General features: G+C 45.5%; 1 protein-coding gene across 1 annotated transcript in view; it reads left to right on the top strand.

Moving 5' to 3' along the window:
- MAD1L1 (mitotic arrest deficient 1 like 1) overlaps positions 1 to 18,820 on the top strand; it is a 365,974-nt gene that overhangs the window by 104,683 nt on the left and 242,471 nt on the right. The window contains exon 11 of the mRNA XM_044433287.1: positions 730 to 874. Coding sequence (XP_044289222.1) covers positions 730 to 874 — 145 coding nt within the window. The remainder of the gene's footprint in view (positions 1 to 729; positions 875 to 18,820) is intronic.

Genomic DNA, 18,820 nt, shown 5'->3' with positions numbered 1-18,820 from the left:
ACAATGGAAAATTTTATACTTTGACTATTAAATTGCTATATGAATAGCTTCAAATTGAACTGGAACTTCAATATAGCACTTTAATTCATTGAAGGATTTAACATGCAAGTGTGGAACAGATCATGGCTGGGAAAAGATTTTACAGGGAATTTGTGGTCTATATTTTTGCAGTTCTGATATGAGAATCAAGAAGATGCGTCTTTTGCCCTATTCTAAACAGCTTGACTCCGGCTGCCTAATCACATCACGTAAACATATGATGTGGAACCTTTATTCCCATATTCCCTCTGAGCCCCCATAATGGAAATTATCGTGTTAAAAACGTCATTCATCAATGTTATGATTCTCTATCACTTTGTATGCCTTTCCAGTTAATTCTGGGAACTCAGACAAAGAAGGTGCCATTCCTGCAACTGTTTGAGGGCATGGCTAAACCACACCTGTGCATTCGTGAGCTCCACGTGGAATGCACCTAACTAGCAATGGGGAATGAATGCAAAGGGTTTAGTGATACACTGTATGCCTGGTTGTAACATTACACCAAACTCTTGCTCATGGTTGCTAGTAGCAACTAAGAATTGCATCCAGGTCAACAGTAAAGGATATTTTTGTTAGCTGTAAGTTGGCTCCAACTGGTCCAGGGCTTCGAAGAGTCTTTCATCCTGTAGGAATCTGCACTGAAACCAGAGACTCGCCGTTGCTTACATTTGATCATTTTGTCCTCCCCAGCGCCAGACTGTTGGAGAAAGCCCGGAAGCAACTGCAAGACGAGCTACTGAGGGTCCAGCGCCAGTTCCTGGAGGAGAAGAAAAAACGCGAGCGATGCGAAGCGACAGTGCGGTGCCTGCAGAAACAAGTGCAGTTGCTCATCAAGGTATGTCTCTTGGAGGAAGAAAGCCGATTTTATTATTTTTCTACATATTGACCATCAAACTTGCTGTGGCTTCACAGAGATGTAGTTATAAGGTACCTTGGTTCGCACATGTCTGCAAGCTCACACAGGTGTGTCTCTGAGGAACCCAGAACGGAGAAGGTGTTCGACTGGACTGGACTGACGAGGCCATTTCCAATGAGGAAGGCAGAGGAAAGCTGGGTTGGGGGTGGGATGTTGTGGCCGGGGAAGGGCACTAAGAGATGGTGAGGCAGATCTTGGGTAAGCGAGGATCCTTTGAGGTTCAGAAGATTAGGACAGGCCAGATGAGGGTCTGAATGGATAGACTGCAAGCGACTTCAGGAGAAAGATAAAGAATATAGTCAGTGTCGATATATTGACCTTGTTTGAGAGTGTCAAGCTCAAGTGAGGTTTTCTGGGTTTTCCTCACCCTTAAGGATAGCCAGGAATGGCTATCCAAGGCTTTGCTGCATGACACGGAACCTACTGCGGTCTCCCCTTGAAGAGCATCCAAAAGCTACAACTGCTGCAAAACTCAGTGGCTCGACTGTCAGGATTAGGGCCATATTATGCCTTCCTGTGAAGTCCTGCTCTGGTTGCCCATTGCTTTCCAGGCTCAATTCCGGGTGCTGACTTGTACCGTCCGCCTCTTACTGTGAACCTGCCCAGATATTAAGCTCTTCTGGGATGTTCTTTTCAGGGCATTGTCCTTCGCAGAGGCTCAGTTGTCAGAAAGATGGTTTAATGTTTAGGCGTATGGTCATGTAGATGAAGCAATTCACATACTACTGGTAAATAGACTTCGGGAGCTCAGAGGAGAGGTCTCCTATCCATCTGACAGCCTTTTCTTGTGTTGAAAATAGTGCAGTTGTTATTGTAAAGGACCACTCCTTTCCTTGGCGTTCTGTTATTATCTCTGTCATTTCCAAATGTGTCCCTTCCTGGAGGAGAGAGATCTGAAAACAGTAGCACATCCACTGGTAACTCGAGGCTCGATTTCTCATGGGGCTACTCTCGGGCCTACGCCAGAAACTGCAGCCAGTACAAAACATGGCAGCCAGGTTGGTCTCTGGGCATCATGGAGGCACCATATATCCCACTGCTGAAGTCTCTTGCCAGAACTGGATGCAATGCAAGGTTTTGGTAATTACCTTTCATCCCATCAGGAATTGGGTCCAAAATACCTTCAGGTACACCTTTGCCCATACATTCTGCCTCACCTGCTAAGTTCCTCTGGGGATAATCTTCTAAAGATCGCCTCTGTAAGATTAATATCAACTACCAAGAGGACTTTCTCAGTGGTGGCCCCTAAACTGTGGAATGGCCTATTGGGAGAGATGGGTCTGATATTCCAGGGTCTGCTACTGTCAAAGACATATTCTAGATCAGTTCCCATCTTAGTTTTATTTGCTATGCTTGTTTTTAGTTGAAATTTTAAATAGTGATTGGTTTCAATTCCTTGTAAACAGTCCAGAGTCTATAGAAATGTTTGAGTGGGGGAAAAGTCCAATAATGTAGGCAATATACATTGTGATTTGCTGAGGACCTCATGGTCTCATGAACCTTCTAACCTTCTCCCCTCTTCAGATTTTCAGGCTCGTCCTTCTAAAAATCATCCCTGCATCTTGTTCAGATGGTTGTGCTCCCTGCTTTGTTTTAGGTGGAATCAAAGAACAGACTGCCATGTGTGGATGAGCTGAACCTGGTTTCATGGATGCTGTTTGGGAATGTGACCTTACAGCTGATGTTCTCTGTCATCCTTTGTCCTTTCCATGGTTGCTTGGTCGGTCCTTTGATTCCACCTTTGATTGAGCTCTTTTGCCCAGGACAAGTACATAAACACTTCTCTTGGCAAAGCTTCCCGTAACCCTAGGACAAAAACGCTCATTTTAATTAAAAGAAAATGATCGTATAATTTAATATTAAATTGTGCAAATGTATTACCTGCTATAAATAATAACTTTGCACTGAACGCTTTATAATCTTGACTGATATTAATGATCTAATTAGTAGCATCCGTGGTAGTGTGTGTAGCTGTAAGTAACACTGAAAATGGAAACCGGGAGGGGAATATGTGGGAACGGATTGTCCCCGGCTTTCTAAGGATGTCAGAGTGGGTCCCGCAAATGCAGAATTAGGGGAAGTCTTTTTATTCCAAGATAATGATAGAATTGCATGTATGAGCACTTTTTCCAACATGAAGCTACCAAGGTTTCGCAGTGATAAGGCCTCTGATGCCCATGGGCATCCAGTCGTCCACATGGAGGAAGATGCTGCTGGGGGAGTTGGGAAGACTCTTGGATACAGCAGGGCTCTTCTCATGAGCTTGAGACACCACAGTGGTGTCTTCCTGTAAGGCTCCAAAAAGGACCAGGTCATCTCTGTGGGGGTGTGGATGGAGGCAGAGGTCTGATGTCGCAGATGCCCACCCCTTAAAAGCAGCCAGTCTCCATTTTGCTCCTCTGACGTTTGAGCCTTTAAAACCCAACTATGGTTTACCGCAGTGGCATATTTCAGCTGTTCCTAATCCTCAGTCTGAGACTGGTTAGATTTCTCTGCTGTTGCTCATTGGGCCATGCAGGAATATCTGACTTGCAATTATGAACTTAAGATTCATCTTGGGCAGCTCTTTGTCAGCATACCGGGCAGACTTCTAATCAGGATGCAGGGAAAAGAGCCATGCCTCCGTGTTTGTCATCAGCACCCGAGAAGGAGAAAAACATTAACTCCAAAGCAGAAGTTGTGCTCTCAGACTGATTTGGCCATTGGCCAACAGCACACGGAGGGCAGCAAGCAGCTTGGTAACACCTTGAGGCGATGGATTCCATTGTTCAATTATGCATCATTTTTAGCCATATCTCACTTCATTTGTCTCAACCCCCTGCTAACCAATTTCATTCAGGGGTGGAATAAAATTAATTTAGTTGATCTATTCCTTTTTTAGATGCCTACTCTGCTGTTCAACAGCCAGGCCCCAAGGCAGCTTTCAGCAAGGTTTTAAAGAATAATATACAATAATCTGCCAGTCATAAAATACTGTTGATAACACAGAGCTGAGCTAAATGGCGTAATAGCAGAAGAATAGGTGAGACAAGCAAAGACGCTTTACGAAACTGGAGTAGCAAGCCCGGCTGCTCAGAAAGGGAGTCCCATAAACGTGATGCCGAAACAATGGCCATTGAGATGAATCGAAGGTCCAAGTGCTTCTGAGGACCACATTTTGAATCCAGTCAGGAGGAGAAGGGGTAACGAACACAGACGGTCAATCCGGCAAGATCTCTTTCGGAGAACCTCTGTCCTAGTTATGGAAAAGGATGTCCGTCTTTCTCTCCGTGGAAAAAATCTGTTCCCAGATTTTAGGAAAGCAGTTGCGCTTTGAAGATACATCTGTCAGTGGCCCTTTTTGTCTGACTCTTTTGCACTGAGGTTACAATCTGTGGTTGCTCTGAAGGTTTAGTGAAGGAAAGCAGCCGTGTTTACAAGTTCAAATGGAGAATTTTTGATGACCTCTTTTCTACCATCCTACGCCTGTTCCAAGTCCTTCTGGACTTGCTCTCAGGGGTTCCAGTGGTACTATCAATGTCCTTACCATCATACAGCCAATATTTTGATGTTCAAATGGCCCCCCACTTCTTTAAAATTCAGGGAACACAGCACTAAGTTCTCTGGTGCACTTAACTGCCATTCAAATTCCTGTACCCCAAGCCAAATAAATAAAACAATTGTTTTTGGAGATATAATCTTTTTCCTGATGCTGCAGATTCAGTATGCTATAAAAGTGCCACTGAATCCTGGTGGATTCTTTGTTGGTAACTGTACTCCGCATCTTCTCCTTGCAGACATTCTTTTCTCCTAGATGTTTTACAGCCAGGCAAGATGCGACATTCCCTTCTGTAGTGCCCAACACAATGTTTGCATTTGGGTATATAACCTGTATTGGTATTTAAACATGGCAATATCTCGCTTGTGTTTTCTTTAATATCAGGATACAGATTGGTGAACCGGCTCTCGTAGCTTATACAGGGAGCGCGATGCTCATGCGCGGCCTTCAAATACATCTAATAAATATATGCAGGTTGTCTGGAAGGTTTTGTTGAGATTAAGCATGATGGTCGACTTTGGAAAGCATTCCTTTGAGATGCTAGTTGTGCCACTTTTGGTGACTTGGAGGATGGATATTTCGGTGGGATTGAGGAACGGGAGTTGGTTCAGGGTCGTGGAATGCAACAGGGGAAGGAGATCGGGGCAATTGGCTCGAGGGCTGATGCGGTGGTGGGCCAGAAGGGCCCTTGGGGTAGCATGCAGATGCAGCTAGAGGGAGGGGCCACTGAGACTGGGGAATCCGGAGCTGGCTCCCCCGGCTAGGTGTCAGCAGAGGCAAGCAGCCCGGTTGGATGGGAAGCACATGGGGAAGAAGAGGGTTGGGAAACCAGTGTGCTCGTAAGGAGGGTTTTGGAAAGTAATTGCTAAATTGGATTCAACAGATGTCCTTGTGTCTGCTTAGAGACTCGTCTGGGTGGCTTACGTTTGGAAACAATTAAGAGCGCTTTGCCTGAGGCCGGTGATTGTGAGAGGGAGGACACACAACGGGTATAATCTCAGATACCAGGTATAATCTCCGTCATCCATGCTCATTATATGAATACGCCTTCCAGAGCCGGAGCTCACAAAAGAACAAGAACTTGTTCTGTTTGATTAGGATGCTCCTCAAATATTGCATATTTAAAATTGGGGACAGGAGAACAATCCGGACATTGTGTGGGATAGCAGTGACTGTTTTTTCTCCTTAAGTAGACTCTGTACTTTATTTCCACACTGATAGCTGGTAGCGGGCTTTGAATTGCTCCAGAACTTCAGTGAAGTGGGTGCTGTAGGCAAAGCAGATCTGTCTTCCCCAAGGTAACGCAAGCTCAGTTGCCTTTTCCATGAACTAAAAGGCATGCCTCGCAAGTTCGATTACAGAGAATATTGAACAAAATAATGACTTGCATTTCAAAAGAAAAGCATTGCAGCCCTCTTGGTAGCTAGTTAAGATGTACTGATAGTGCAGAGCCCAGCTTCGAAAATAGAAGGATGGCGTTTTCTGAGGACCTTTTGGTGGAATAGCCTGCTCAGAGAATATTCTTGTAGGTGCATGCAGCCCTTGGTTGGGGGATTCTGTGACCAAATGTCTTCCGCTTTGCTAGCAATACTGTACATGTATTTGTGGCACTTGGTGAAAGAGTTTGGCACAGAGGACCTGGCAAACAACCTTGGATGCCAGTGGTGAAGGGAGGAGTGGGCAGTGTCCAGCGCGGCCCTGTACGCTAGAACTGCCTGCTGCTTTGCATTGGGAAGCTGGTGACTCCAAAAGCCATTGGAAGTGGGTCGGAACACTAGCAGGTTTCACTAACTTGTCCTGTTCTGGAAATAAGCATTTCAGGAACAGTTTCCTGTTGTGCTCATGGTGGAACCTGCTGGTACCTGCTTGCCCCCTACGGTCTGGAGGTCCTTCTTTGGGAGCCCTCCTTGAAGGTGATCAGAAGCATGGCTACCCAGAGAAGGGCCTTCTCTGCAGTGGCACCCCAGTATGGAATGGGATCCCCAGAGAGGTGTGCCTGGCATTGATGCTTCCTTTCATTTCGGTGCCTTTTTATTTTCCTATTGTTTTAGAAACATAGAAACAGAGAGAGTCAGAAGGGGCCTCCCGGGCCATCTAGTCTGACCCCCGGCTTCAGCCAGCTCTGCTCATGACATGCCCACCACGTGCATGTCCAGCCTATCCTTGGGCACCCTCACTGGGGCTTCAATCACCTGCTGTGGAAGCATTAATAGTGTTTTAAAATTGGATTTTATTTAGTGTAATGCTGATGCTGTATCTTATTTATATTAATGTATTACCACCCTGAGACATTGTGAAGGGCAGGATATAAAAGCTTAGAGAGAGAGAAAGAGAGAGAGAGAGAGAGACTCCATAATAGTATTAGATACTGCCTGTTGTCCTTGTATCCGTTCTCCCAGAATCCGTGCCAGGCAATCCCTTGTTTTCGGTGTTAGCTCTGCACCGCTGGTACATCTCTGTGCTTTCCTTTGCCACACTGGGGACTGAAACTGCTTTCTTTGTGAATGCAGACAGGACTTGCTTTCTGCTGGTTTCCGTCCCTTCGGCAGAGGGTGTGTAGAATACGAATGGCCTGACAGACACCTCTCTCTCGTGTCAGTTCCTTCGCGCTGCAGACAGGACTGTGGGAATCACATGTGCGATAAGTCTCTTCGCAGAAGGGGCTGCACCTCCCGGACTAAATGCGATATCAGTAAGGGTTATTCGTAATGTCTCTTTTTGCAGTCTCCCTTCTTGTGGATCCCTTTTCTATTAACACTGCGATGAGAATGGCTCAGCACTCCAAAAGTAATATCTCTGTCATTAGATATCGAGGCAGGATAACTTATGCAGATTGATGGTGTGTTTCATGATTATATTCATCACGAGACGTTCCTCTCATGCTTGACATTTAGAAGCCTCATGTTTGCAATGTGCAGTTTTATTTTGAGACCTTTATTAAACAACTCCAAGTCTAAGGGTTTAATTGTTACTGATAGCTAAGAGTATAATTACCTTGGCGAAATATCATGACTATTTTAGGCAAATGGAGATGGGCTTGTAGAGTTGGGTGAACACAAAGTCGTTTTTCTCATTTGGGATCGGGCTTTTTCGAGGGAGCCTCTGCTGTCCGTTTATAGCATCTCTTTAAGGAAATGAGCAATGAGGTTTTTAAGAGATGCTTCCAGAAGGAAGTTGTTGCCTTTTGAATGTAACACCTGGGAAGTTGACAAAGCTGAAGATTGCTCTTCAAAGGGAAAACAAAACAGAGGCATGATTTCAAACCTGCATCGTCTTAACTAGGCAATACAGAAATACAACCTTTTCCCATTGTTGTCTTGTTGACTTGTGTGCAGAAATGGCTGTACTTTTGCTTCCAGCAGTCTTCAAATCCAAGACTACAAATCCAAGCATTCCTTTCCATAGGCTATGCTAGTTAGGGATGATGGGAATTGTGTGGCATACGCAGCATATATGACTGTGTTGACGACTAGCAAGAAACGAGTCCGTTTTTCCCCATGTTGCCAGGTGTTACGCAGGACAACAGAGGAGAAGCCCTGGTGCTAGTTGTTACTCTGGATGTCTGGAAAATGCAGTTACGACTGTATTGTTTTATTTCTTTTTATGTATTTATTTATACACATATTTATAGGCTGCCTACAACTACCAAGGCCTTCCTAGGTGGCTTACAATACATTAAATGTATTAAAACATAATAAAACACATTAAAAACCCATTACAACACTAATACATTAAAACGTCTATAATATAATATTGTTTAATTGCAACTTCACCTTCTCCAACTGGACTCCATGAGCCAGGGTGGTAGAAGTCCCAGGAGATTCAGATCTTGGTGTGAATATGTCCCGAATCCCCATGGTGTATCCAGGAGGCATTGGAATGGCAGGAAATGACCTTTTCATTCTTCGCCGTTTAGGGCAGGAGAACTCCTTTGCTCTCCAGCATGCACGTTACCATTAATTTATGGTAAAATGTGTGTTAATGCCGGAATGATAGGAGCCATTTATGTAACATTAAATCAAAATAAATACTCTGGTCCACCCTGCAGGGCTTTTTCAGGGCCTTTGGGGTAGTTCTTCATCCTGAACTGCTAATGGATTCTGCTTTCTCTTGAGCAAAAGAACATTAATATCTCGGTTGCTGCTAGAAGGTTGGTTCATGAAAATTAGAAATACATGAACAAGAGAGAGATTTATTTGACCTTCATTATCTACATCTCTCCTGGGAAGCATCGTCTTCTGAGGCTCCAGAAGCCAGAATATTTTATGGCCAAGTAAAAAGGAAACTAGATTAATCCAATGTTATGGCTGAGAATTTCAACACACCGACGTCAGGTAATTCAGAGTCAGGGCTTTCTGAGCAACCGGTAAGTCACTTTATGCATCTGTTCCGCTCTGCAGCTTGTCACGGTAGAACACTTGTGCTTTAAGCTTCTCAGCCTTGAATTGTGGCGGCTGCATGTGGGGATAGGAAGGGTCATCCGGAGTGGAATGATTGAAGGAGGAGGAAGAGGCTGGCTGAGGAAACGGAAAAGAAAAGAGACGCAAGACAGCAAGCAGAGTCGGCTGCATCGTGGGGGTCTGCAGAAAGGGGCGGCAAGGGGGTGCGGCGGATGAGTCCCCCTTTCCAGATTCCCAGCTTTCATTTAAAAAAGATATTGAAAACACACGCCTCCGGCCCTTGTAGGACCTGAGCTAGGAGGCCAAATGGGCTGCTGTTGTCATTTTGTGAGAAACTCGCTTGCTCCCACCTTTTAGCCGGCGAATGAAGTTGCACAATAGTTGATACACATGTGTGCCTGCACGACTCACGCACATGGACACGCACAATCTTTGTGTGTTAGCTCTTTGGGATATGCTGACTCTCTGGGTGGTCTCGCCCGTTGGAAAGTTTCAGAAAAGACTCAGGAGTTTAGTGAGGCTGAGTTTGGGCAGTAGTGTGTCTTTCTAAGAAGCAAAAGATAGCAGCAACCAGAGTACGTGCCCTTTGTAACTCAGGCCTTGCGTATGTTTTTGTTCCGGGTGTTGAAGCATTGCAAGAGTGTGCTACGAAGGCTCAGCTTTATCAAGCCCATATTGCAGAAGGCCAGACTTGGCTGAGAAAGGGCTTAATCCTGCCCATAGCTCGCAGAGGCGCTTGCTCTCTTGTTGAGCGGGGTGGTGTTCAAGTCGGGTGAGACAACTCTGTAGCGTAGCCCTTGTGGTTGTCCGCTCTCGTGGTGCTTTAGGCCCAGAGAATGGTCAGAAGGTACACCTGCCATCCGCCATGTTGAAGCGAAGCTAAGCTGGACTTCAGGCTTGGACATGGGAGAGGCTGCTGTCTTGCGGCACGTTCTGAGAGTAACCCAGAGGTACAGCTGCTGGGAGGAGGCCCGGGAGAAGTTCTCAGAGCCAGGCAAAGCTGGTACAACACTTGACCTCATGGTGTGGCACTGGGAGAGGAGGGCTAGCCAACTGGAGGGCTGGCATGCCCAGGAGGGGCGGCCTTGCTTCCAGAAGGGCCCTCCCAGAGGGCTGGAGTTCAGCCATGCTCACGAGGTTCCTGGAAGTAGTTGCTATATTGGGTTCAAGAACCTGCTCCTTGCATGCTCAGAGACTCATTCGGTGGTGATAGAGTTCGTGAGGTCTACTTTGATGAACAAAGAGCGTTTGCAAAGGAACAGAAGGTTCCAGCGGCAAGTGGAAGGACGTCCTTTGGTCACCGGGTCTAGCCATTGAGGGTCAGCAGAGGGTCTGGGGCCCCCAAGATTCTGCAGGTGCTGATGACACCTAATAAGCGTTCTCCAAAGTTTGTCCTGGAGTTAGCACTGGGATGGTCCATGGGCGGACAGGTGTGAGCGTGGGAAGAGCTGCATGCCACATGTCCTCCCCCGTGGCTTTTCAGAACGTCACTGAAGATTTCCTGAGACTTTTAGCTGAGGCAGAGCGAGAAAGGCATGGCAGAGGGACCCAGGAGGGGCGGCGCTTCCTCCGTGCTCATTTCTGGGCATAAGTCAGGCCCGAGTTTGGTATTTGGAGGCGCAGGGGAAGAAATCTGAAGCAGGCAGCTTAGTTCCCATCTTTTCTTACATCTTTTATCATGATGCATGGAACCTGGGGCTTTGTTCAAAAGGAGGCAGACAAACAACGGAAGGCTTACCTGCTCAATTAGTGTGGAAAGCAAAATTCTTCGCCATTTCTCTTTGCACCCCCTTGCAATTTCAGTGCTCCGTTTCTGTCCTAAATCATGACTTTGAGTGTTGTCTTAGCTTATCAATCAAACCTCTTTTAAAAACAGAACTCAGAGAAGTGACTTTTGCTGTATGATTTGCCTCCAGGCAGAAAAATGGAATGTTTTCTCTATATTTATTTGGCAAATGTTCAATGCCAGTTTTCTGCAGAAAGCTTTCTGGCCTACTGGTAAAATCTGGCATGGAACCTGTTACTCTTGCTGCGTTTCTGGGGGCTACAGAATGTGACTTCAAGGAATGCCTTCTGTAAGCCATTTCTTATGTATTTTAATTCTTCTTGTCTGAGTAAATGGTGGGCGTTTGCCATAAAAAACATGTGGGGGAACTGCCCACGTACTTTGCCCTGTTATCACAATGCTGGAGGCCACAACCCTCACCATTTTAAATTTCAGAATAAATGCTGGCCATAGTCACTTAAAAAAATTATATACTGCGCCATGTTTTTAAAATCCCAAAGTTGTTTACAACCAATCTTCAACCAGTGCAGTAGAATAAAAGCGTGTCATTTAGGCAAATTAATAGTTTGGAACAGGCAGAGTAGAAACTTTTCCAAAAGAGAAATTTTCCAGCTACCTTTCAAGAGTTTAATTTTTCTTTGGAAATGTTGCATTGGTAACAATGACTGGAAGCCAAATGCAGATGCAGTATTAGCCAAGTTTCAGGTTTCAAAGTTGTAATTAATGCTTTTTATGTGTTTATCCCTGTCAAGAAAGTGAGAGGAATGCCTGTATGTTATCGGAATACCAAATAGTGACAGGAAGGTGGAAGGTACCCCAACCCCTGGTGTCCTGCGTGCGGAATGGGGAATGCTGGGATTTGTAGTCTATCATATGGTCCTGGAATTTATTGCTGACTGTTAAAATCATTTAAATAATATGTCTGTTTTATATGTTTGTATGTAAATGGTGTTTATTGTACACAATAGTTTATTTTGAAGGTTTTTAATCTTTACAGACTGCCCAGAGAGCTTTTGGCTATTGGTTGGTATAAAAATGGCATAGATGAAATGAACGAGGAATGATTTCTGAAGGGAACCTGTTTCGAAAAGACTGAATTAGTGTGTCGATAGGTTTCAACACCTTTGTTTTCCTCCTCCTCCTCCTCCTCCTCCTCCTCATCATCATCCTCATCATCCATTACATTTCTATAGTCCTCTGCCACTCCATTTTTATCCTCACAACAACGCTGTGAGGTGGATTAGGCTGAGCGTGAGTGAGCAGACTGACTTACTGTAATTCTTCCAGGTAATTCTTGTTTTTCGATATCTTGAGTCTGCCCATGGAAAGGTGGAAGGCAAAGCTATTGTGTAATTGTGCGTATTCTACTTGATAAGTGCTCTCAGGTAACTTTTGACTTCAAACTCAAATTCTCTGTATTCATCTATTGCCCTTTGATACTATTTGGTTTCCGTTTTAAAGCAGAATAGCAAAGAAGGATCAGGAGAAGACAACAACTTCTCTTTATTAGTGGGAAATGCTGTTTGCAAAGTGGTCCCGTTGACCTTGTTGGGAATAATATTGTATTCTTCTTCTCTGAGAGCAAAATGCAACTTTGTGGCAAGGGGAATTTCAAGATTACAACGAGAACAAAACACCGTCTTATGCCCCTCCTTTAGGAAGATGCTTATTAAGACAGTGCCTGGCGAAGCTTGGTTTGCCGAACGGAGGCTTGTGACCTGCCCCAGGCACAGTTCAGAACAAATTTGGATGGGTGGTGACCTCTTCGGATGTTAAAGCAGGAATAGCTTGTTGAAATCACATCCAGAGCCTCCCAGTTCTCCACTTTCTCTTTTCAAACTAACGACTTCAGGACCTGCCGAGCATGTATTGGAAGCATTCGGTTGCTCTATGGAAAGGTTTTATTCCAATTCCCTCTAAACAGCAGATTTATTTTGTTTAAGAAGCAAGCAACTTCTCCAAAATTACTTCTGTCTCCCCAGAGCATTCATCTGAGAGCTACGAAGCCATGCATTTTTCACGGCTGAAGGAAGTTTCTTGGAGAATAGCAAAGCTGTGGGCAGAAATGGTGGCTGCTCTTGATTTTCTCGAAGTCAGTTCCTGTGTGCACTCTTTTGCCGTGAGTGGGATTTGCCTGCTGTAGCGAGACATTCCTGCCACACCTGCATATATAGGGATGCATCTGAGGTCAGAAGAAAAGAGAGTTACCTGCAGGACACATGGAGAATAGCAGAGTGCCACTTCTGCACCGTCTCCTTGTCTTGCTGGAGGTGCTGCAGGTGCTTCTCCTTGCGTTTCTGCTAGAAGAGAGGAGAATGTGGAGCAGGACTCTTTCCTGCACTGCATGAATGGATTGGGTCCAGGATACCCGAAGGAGCACCTTTTCCCCTATATGCCCTCCCGCCTCTTGAGATCTGAGGCAGAGGTCCTTCTCCAGGAGCCGTCCTTGAAGGAGATTAGGAGGGTGGCTACCTAGAGCAGGGCCTTTTCTCTGGTGGTGCCCCAACTGTGGAATACGCTCCTCAGAGAGGTTCTCCTGGCGCCGTCACTTTATTCTTTTCAGCACCAGGCAAAACCCCTTTTATTTTCCCACTATTTTATTTATTTATTTATTTATTTTTCAATTTATATCCTGCCTTTTTCCTACAAAGGGCTCAAGGCAGCTTACATCTCCTCCTCCATCTTATCCCCACAACAACAACCCTGTGAGGAAGGTTGGGCTGAGAGTCTGTGACTGGCCCAAAGTCCCCCAGTTGGCTCCATGGCCGAGTGGGGACTCGAACCCAGATCGCCTGAGTCCCAGTCCCACGCTCTTAACCACTCCACCACACTGGCTCTCATTTTAACGTTTAATTGATTTTACCTGGGGCTTTAGTATATTAATGGTCGGATGCTGTGGGGTTTATTCTACTTATTTATTGAAAGCCGCCCTGAGACATTCTGTAGGGGACGGAATAGAAAAACTCTTAATAAATAAATGAATAACATCCGGCATCTCCTCCCTAAAGAAAGCCCCAGAAAAGAAAACATAGACACTGATACGGGTATTTTTGTTCATCATCAGCCAGCTTATTTAGTGCAAAAATGTCCCAGCTTTCTGCTGATCCCCGCTGCCCATTATGGACGTAAAATGAAAGTCTGTGGCCCTGTTTTCGGAGTTTCTGCAACAAAGGCCAGCAAATTAAACTGTCACGTTTGAGCATCTCCTGAACAGGCTACAGAGCAGTCGCAGATAGCTGCGTTCATGCGCGATTGTTTTGAAAGCAGCTGTCAAAGCAAGTTTAAAAAAATACGAATATTAAAAAGGCCATGGGAGCCTTATTTTCTACACTGGTAAAAGTATTAGATTACGTTAGTGAGAACTTATTAACTGAAACATTTCAAGGAAGTAATAAGGATTTTTAGAAAGTGTTCTCCTAGGCACACATCATCAGTTGCTCATCTCTGGGGCTGAGAAAACCGTAAATCGGAAGGAGAAGCCTCTTGAAGTTCTACTCCAGCCTTCCCCAACCTTCTGTTTTCCAGACATGTTTAGACTGCAGACTTCCCAGCTAATGGCCCTGCTGCGTGGAAATGCTTGGGTCCAAATGGAAATGCCTGGGTCCAAATGGAAATTCTTGGGTCCATCTGCCTCTGAAGGCCACCAGGTTGGGGAAGGCTGATCTGGAAAACAGGTCCTGGAATAGTTAGAGGATCTTAACAGCCTCCTTTCCATTTGGCGTTATGAGACCGTGTTATGGCAATTACTTGCCATAACAGGCAGAGACACTTGGTCTTTGCAATTATTTCCAAGCGCAAAATGGCCCAGGAGTGACCACGCGCACACAGCCGTCCTCTCCTGAATCGGAGTATTGGTTGATCGAACCCAAGATTTGAAATAGGCCTTTAGAAAGCTAAAACTAAGACTGGAAGGACCAGGTTCTGAACCTTCCACCTCCCGCATGCGAAGTAACCGCTCGACCCTGAGCTGTGGATGCTTTGCTTGGCTAGGCAATGGCGAAACCCTGGCTTGGATCTCTGCTCGTGCGAGACAGATTGGTGGTTTCACAACAGTGAAACAAGCTCTCAGCCTTGGGAATGTCAACTTTCTTTCACTCGGGCACCAGAGAGCTGTGATCGGGTTGGCTCCTCACCCCTGTCCCCAAACTTACGGGAAACACCACCACATCGGTGGTGTAACTCTCTTACTAACTAGGCCCGAGCGTCAATTTCTTCTGTAGGTTTTTCTATCTTCATTTTGTCATCCAACTGGATAAAAGCGCCCCCTGTTGTGTGTGGTGGTCAGGGCCTCATTTGCCCACCGAACTGGAGAGAACTTTGCCTTTGAAAAATCACTCAGGTTCTCAGAGGGATGGGGAGAGGAAAACTGGAAATTGGCCTGAGTGTTGAGCAGGTTCCTCTGGGACGGCGTTAGAGCATCTTTCAGCCAGAAACATATGTTTTAAATTTCAAAGTCAGGGACAGATTTAAAGGAAAGAAAATGTGTCCTTGAATAAATTAAAACTATCTGTTCAAATGTTCTTTTTGTATAGAACTTACTACATTTGACGGGCAGCTAAAAAGGTCCAGGTGTCTTTTCCTCCCAACCTGGTGCTCACCAAGCCTCTGGTAGTATGGCTAGTGGTCAGGGATGCTGGGGGTGGTAGTCTGAATCATTTGGAGGGCACTGGGTTGGGGAAGAGACTGCCAACACGAAGGATTTCATCCACTATTGAGTTGATGTTCTTGGCTGGCTCTCAAGTGAACTGCACCTTGTGAAGGAGTTGTTGTGTTAGGTGGATCCGGTGAGCTGGGGCCACTTATGCGAGAGTTGCGTAACCTTCGCCTCATTCATGCCTGCCAGATTTAAGTGGGGTCTGCATAGGGGGTCCACCAAGATGGGGGCTATGGTGGGCCCACGTCTTCCGGAATGCAGCACGGGAAGGCTGACTTAAGAACTCCAGGCAATTTCATCATCATCATCATCATCATCATCATCATCATTATTATTATTACATTTCTATGCCGCCCCTTGCCGAAGCCTTGGGGCGGCTTACAACACAATAAGATACATTGAAATACAATAGAACATAATAAATTACCACTAAATACAAAAATACAAAAAATACACTGAGATACAATAATATAAAATTAATTGTTTACGTGCATTTGTATGCTGTTCAGTTGTGCCACAACACCTCTGGGCAGCTTGCAACGATAAAAGTACAATAAAAACCAGACGCATATTAAAGAGAGAGAGAATGTACATTTTGGGGAAGGTTTTGAAAGGGAGGGTGTGTGTTTCTTGTATGCTTGTAGGGTGAAGTGTTACATTGTGGGGTGTGAGATTTGGTGAGAGAAATGTGCCGGAATAGACTAACTTACGTGGCTTAGGAAATGAATGGTCTTTCTTTGAAGCTGATAGTCTGCTGGAATAGAAAACGTGTTCAAAGGAGTGGATTAGTATTATGGGGTTCAGATCTCCTCTCCACCTTGCACTCAAGTTGTCATGTAATTGGCTTGTCTCTCAGCCTGATCAGTTTGCCTTTCTGTGAAATGGGTGTTTTGTAACTGGCTGCAGCCTCCATAGTAGCCATTCTGTTAGGCAGCTACCCTTCTGCTTTCTCACATTTCCAGATGTGCTTGCTGGCCCCAAAAGGTTGGACGTTCCTGCTGATAGAGGTTTTCCCAAGGCCAGCCATGCAGCAGTTAAATCTCATATGATAAATCCCACGGATACTATATAAAGTGTTTGTGCATATAAAAATTCCATGATCACTACAGCTTCAATCCATTCTAATTCTGGGAGTTTTTCAAACTAATTTTCCTAATGATCCGGTAAAACATATCGGTCTGTGATGGAAATGGCTTGTGGCCTTCAGCTTTTATTTAAATGACAGTAATTGGGCTGATTGCTGCCTTCCAATTATTTTGATGTAGCTGCTATACTTAATGTTAAATTGCATCTTTTGTTGGCTTCTTGACTAACTTAAATCTTGGGTCCCTTTACAGCCGTCAAATTAAAGGTTTATCTGTTGTTACAGCTAAATTTCTCAAGGAGGATGTCTTGCTTTTATCCTACACATCTCCGTAATAAGCTTTTATTAGTTCCAGTTTGGCCTCTGTTCAGTGATGGGGCATCGGAATGAGATGGCATTTTTTAACAATTTATTTTCCGGTTTACACAGTGAGAACCATTGAAGAGACGAAGACCCAAAGTTCAGCCAGGCCGGGGCGTGGGCGTGGGGGTTAGAAATGTGCTCCTGAGCTTCTCAGAGGACATTTGTCACCAGGATGGGTGGTACCTCTTTGGAGAAAGGAGGAAGGGTCCACTCCCCGCCCCATCCCCCCGCCCAAGGGTCCACAGACAGACCTTGTAGGTCCTTGGGTTAGGAATCGCTGAAATGGTGGTATTCTGAGTACAGCTCTCGCTCAGTCTTGCCTCCTGCTCTTGACACTGGCTGGCAGCTGCTTCCCGACTTTTCCATGAGGGTTCTGTTCGCCTCCAGGGATTTTCCCGGAGAACTTGCATAGAAGTGGTGTGTTTGCCCTTCTGTGAAGCCCAGTCTTTGGCATATCCCTCACTTCCAAGCCCCCTGCCCTTTCCTCTCCTGCTTCTCCTTTCTCCTGACGTGCCTCATCTTGGGAGCAGGGTCGGGGTGTTCTTAATTTTCCAGGGAAACCGGGTCACTTCCCCCAAGGGTTGGGGGTTCAGCTTTCTTGCAGGGTCTTCAACCCTCCCTGTTTGGAGAGTGGAAGAACACCAATTCCTCCTGCTTGTTACCCTTTTCTGCTCCCATCACGCAGCTCCATCGCCTGCATTTCCTTCCTCAGCACCTGCTCTCCCTTTCCGAGCCCAAGCGTAGCCATCATTGGATGCTTTCCTCCCAAAGAGCTGCGGGGAGGCTGGAGGTCTTGTTTCCCCTTGCTGTTAATACATTGCACAGCCCAGGCGAGGCGGCGTTTTCCTGAATGGCTCCCAAGGGAAGAGACGGCGCTTGCTTGCCTTTATGTAAATGCTGCCGAAGGAAAGGAGGTATTTTTGTGGGTACACCTCGGCGGAGCTTTGCACCGGCGGAGTAAACAAGGCGTATTAAGGACGCCCACGCTCTGTCCTGCAAAGCACCTGTCTTTGCCAACGAGGCCTGGCTCGTGGCCCTGGAGCAAAGGAGCGCTGGCCGGCAAGGACAAAGCCACTCACTCCTCTGGACTCAGACTAATGATAGACCTGATAAGGCCAAATGGCAGTCAAGGACAGCATTTAGCAGAAGAGAAATGTCTAAATATTGTACCCAAGGTCAGATCGTTCGTTCTCTGGCCTGGTGCAGACAATGTGGAGGGACCCACTAAGAAAACCGTGTGTAGAAAAATGTCAGAGCGGATTGCTGTTTGGATTTGCTGAGGATTAAAGTTAATTAAAGAGCTCTTCCTTGCTTCCATTTCCTTCTATCTGCCAGCTATTTACATGCTAATGTAGAGCCTGCCAGGGAGAATGGGAGAGGTGTCAGCACTGGGCATATTATCATACAGGGAAACAGTAGAAACTAATGAGATGAGAAACACACACACACACACACAGAGAGAGAGAGAGAGAGAGAGAAGGAAGGAGCACATATCTATATGAACTGAAAGTCTGTAACACTGTAGATTTTGCATATTTTCAGGAGGGTGTGATCTGACTGAATATAATTCACACCATTAAGGTAGCATCTTGCACTGCATAATAATTGCCTGCATTATACACTGTAATGTCTTAGCACAAGCAATTTCATACATAAAGAGAATAAAGTAAGAAGCAAAAAAAAAAAAAACACCCTATCCTGAGTGTTGGGCATAGAAAGCTTATTTTTGCAGTGGCTAGAGTTACTTCCCTCCCCACTCTGTCTGTCCGTCCGTCCGTCCGTCCGTCCATCTTCCTACTTACCTATCTAAGGGTGTGTATGAGATTGTACTATTTTTCTCATTCACCTGTGCTGATATTATCTTTGTACTAAAATCATTGATTCTTAGTGCATGGGGAGGAATGAAGGCAAACATGGTTTTCCAGCTCTAGTTTCCAGCTCTGCTAAATATCCTCTATTTTATGTTGCGTAGCTTTTAATTTCATGGGACAAGATGACTGAAGGAGAAGGAATTGGGGAGATGCTGCTTTCCCTCCGTCT

Source organism: Varanus komodoensis, unplaced genomic scaffold, assembly GCF_004798865.1.
Source record: "Varanus komodoensis strain SLA01 unplaced genomic scaffold, ASM479886v1 scaffold26, whole genome shotgun sequence".
Classification (NCBI taxonomy): Eukaryota; Metazoa; Chordata; class Lepidosauria; order Squamata; family Varanidae; genus Varanus; species Varanus komodoensis.
The sequence above is the reverse complement of the archived record's forward strand: the minus strand, read 5'-3'. Positions and strand labels throughout refer to the sequence as shown.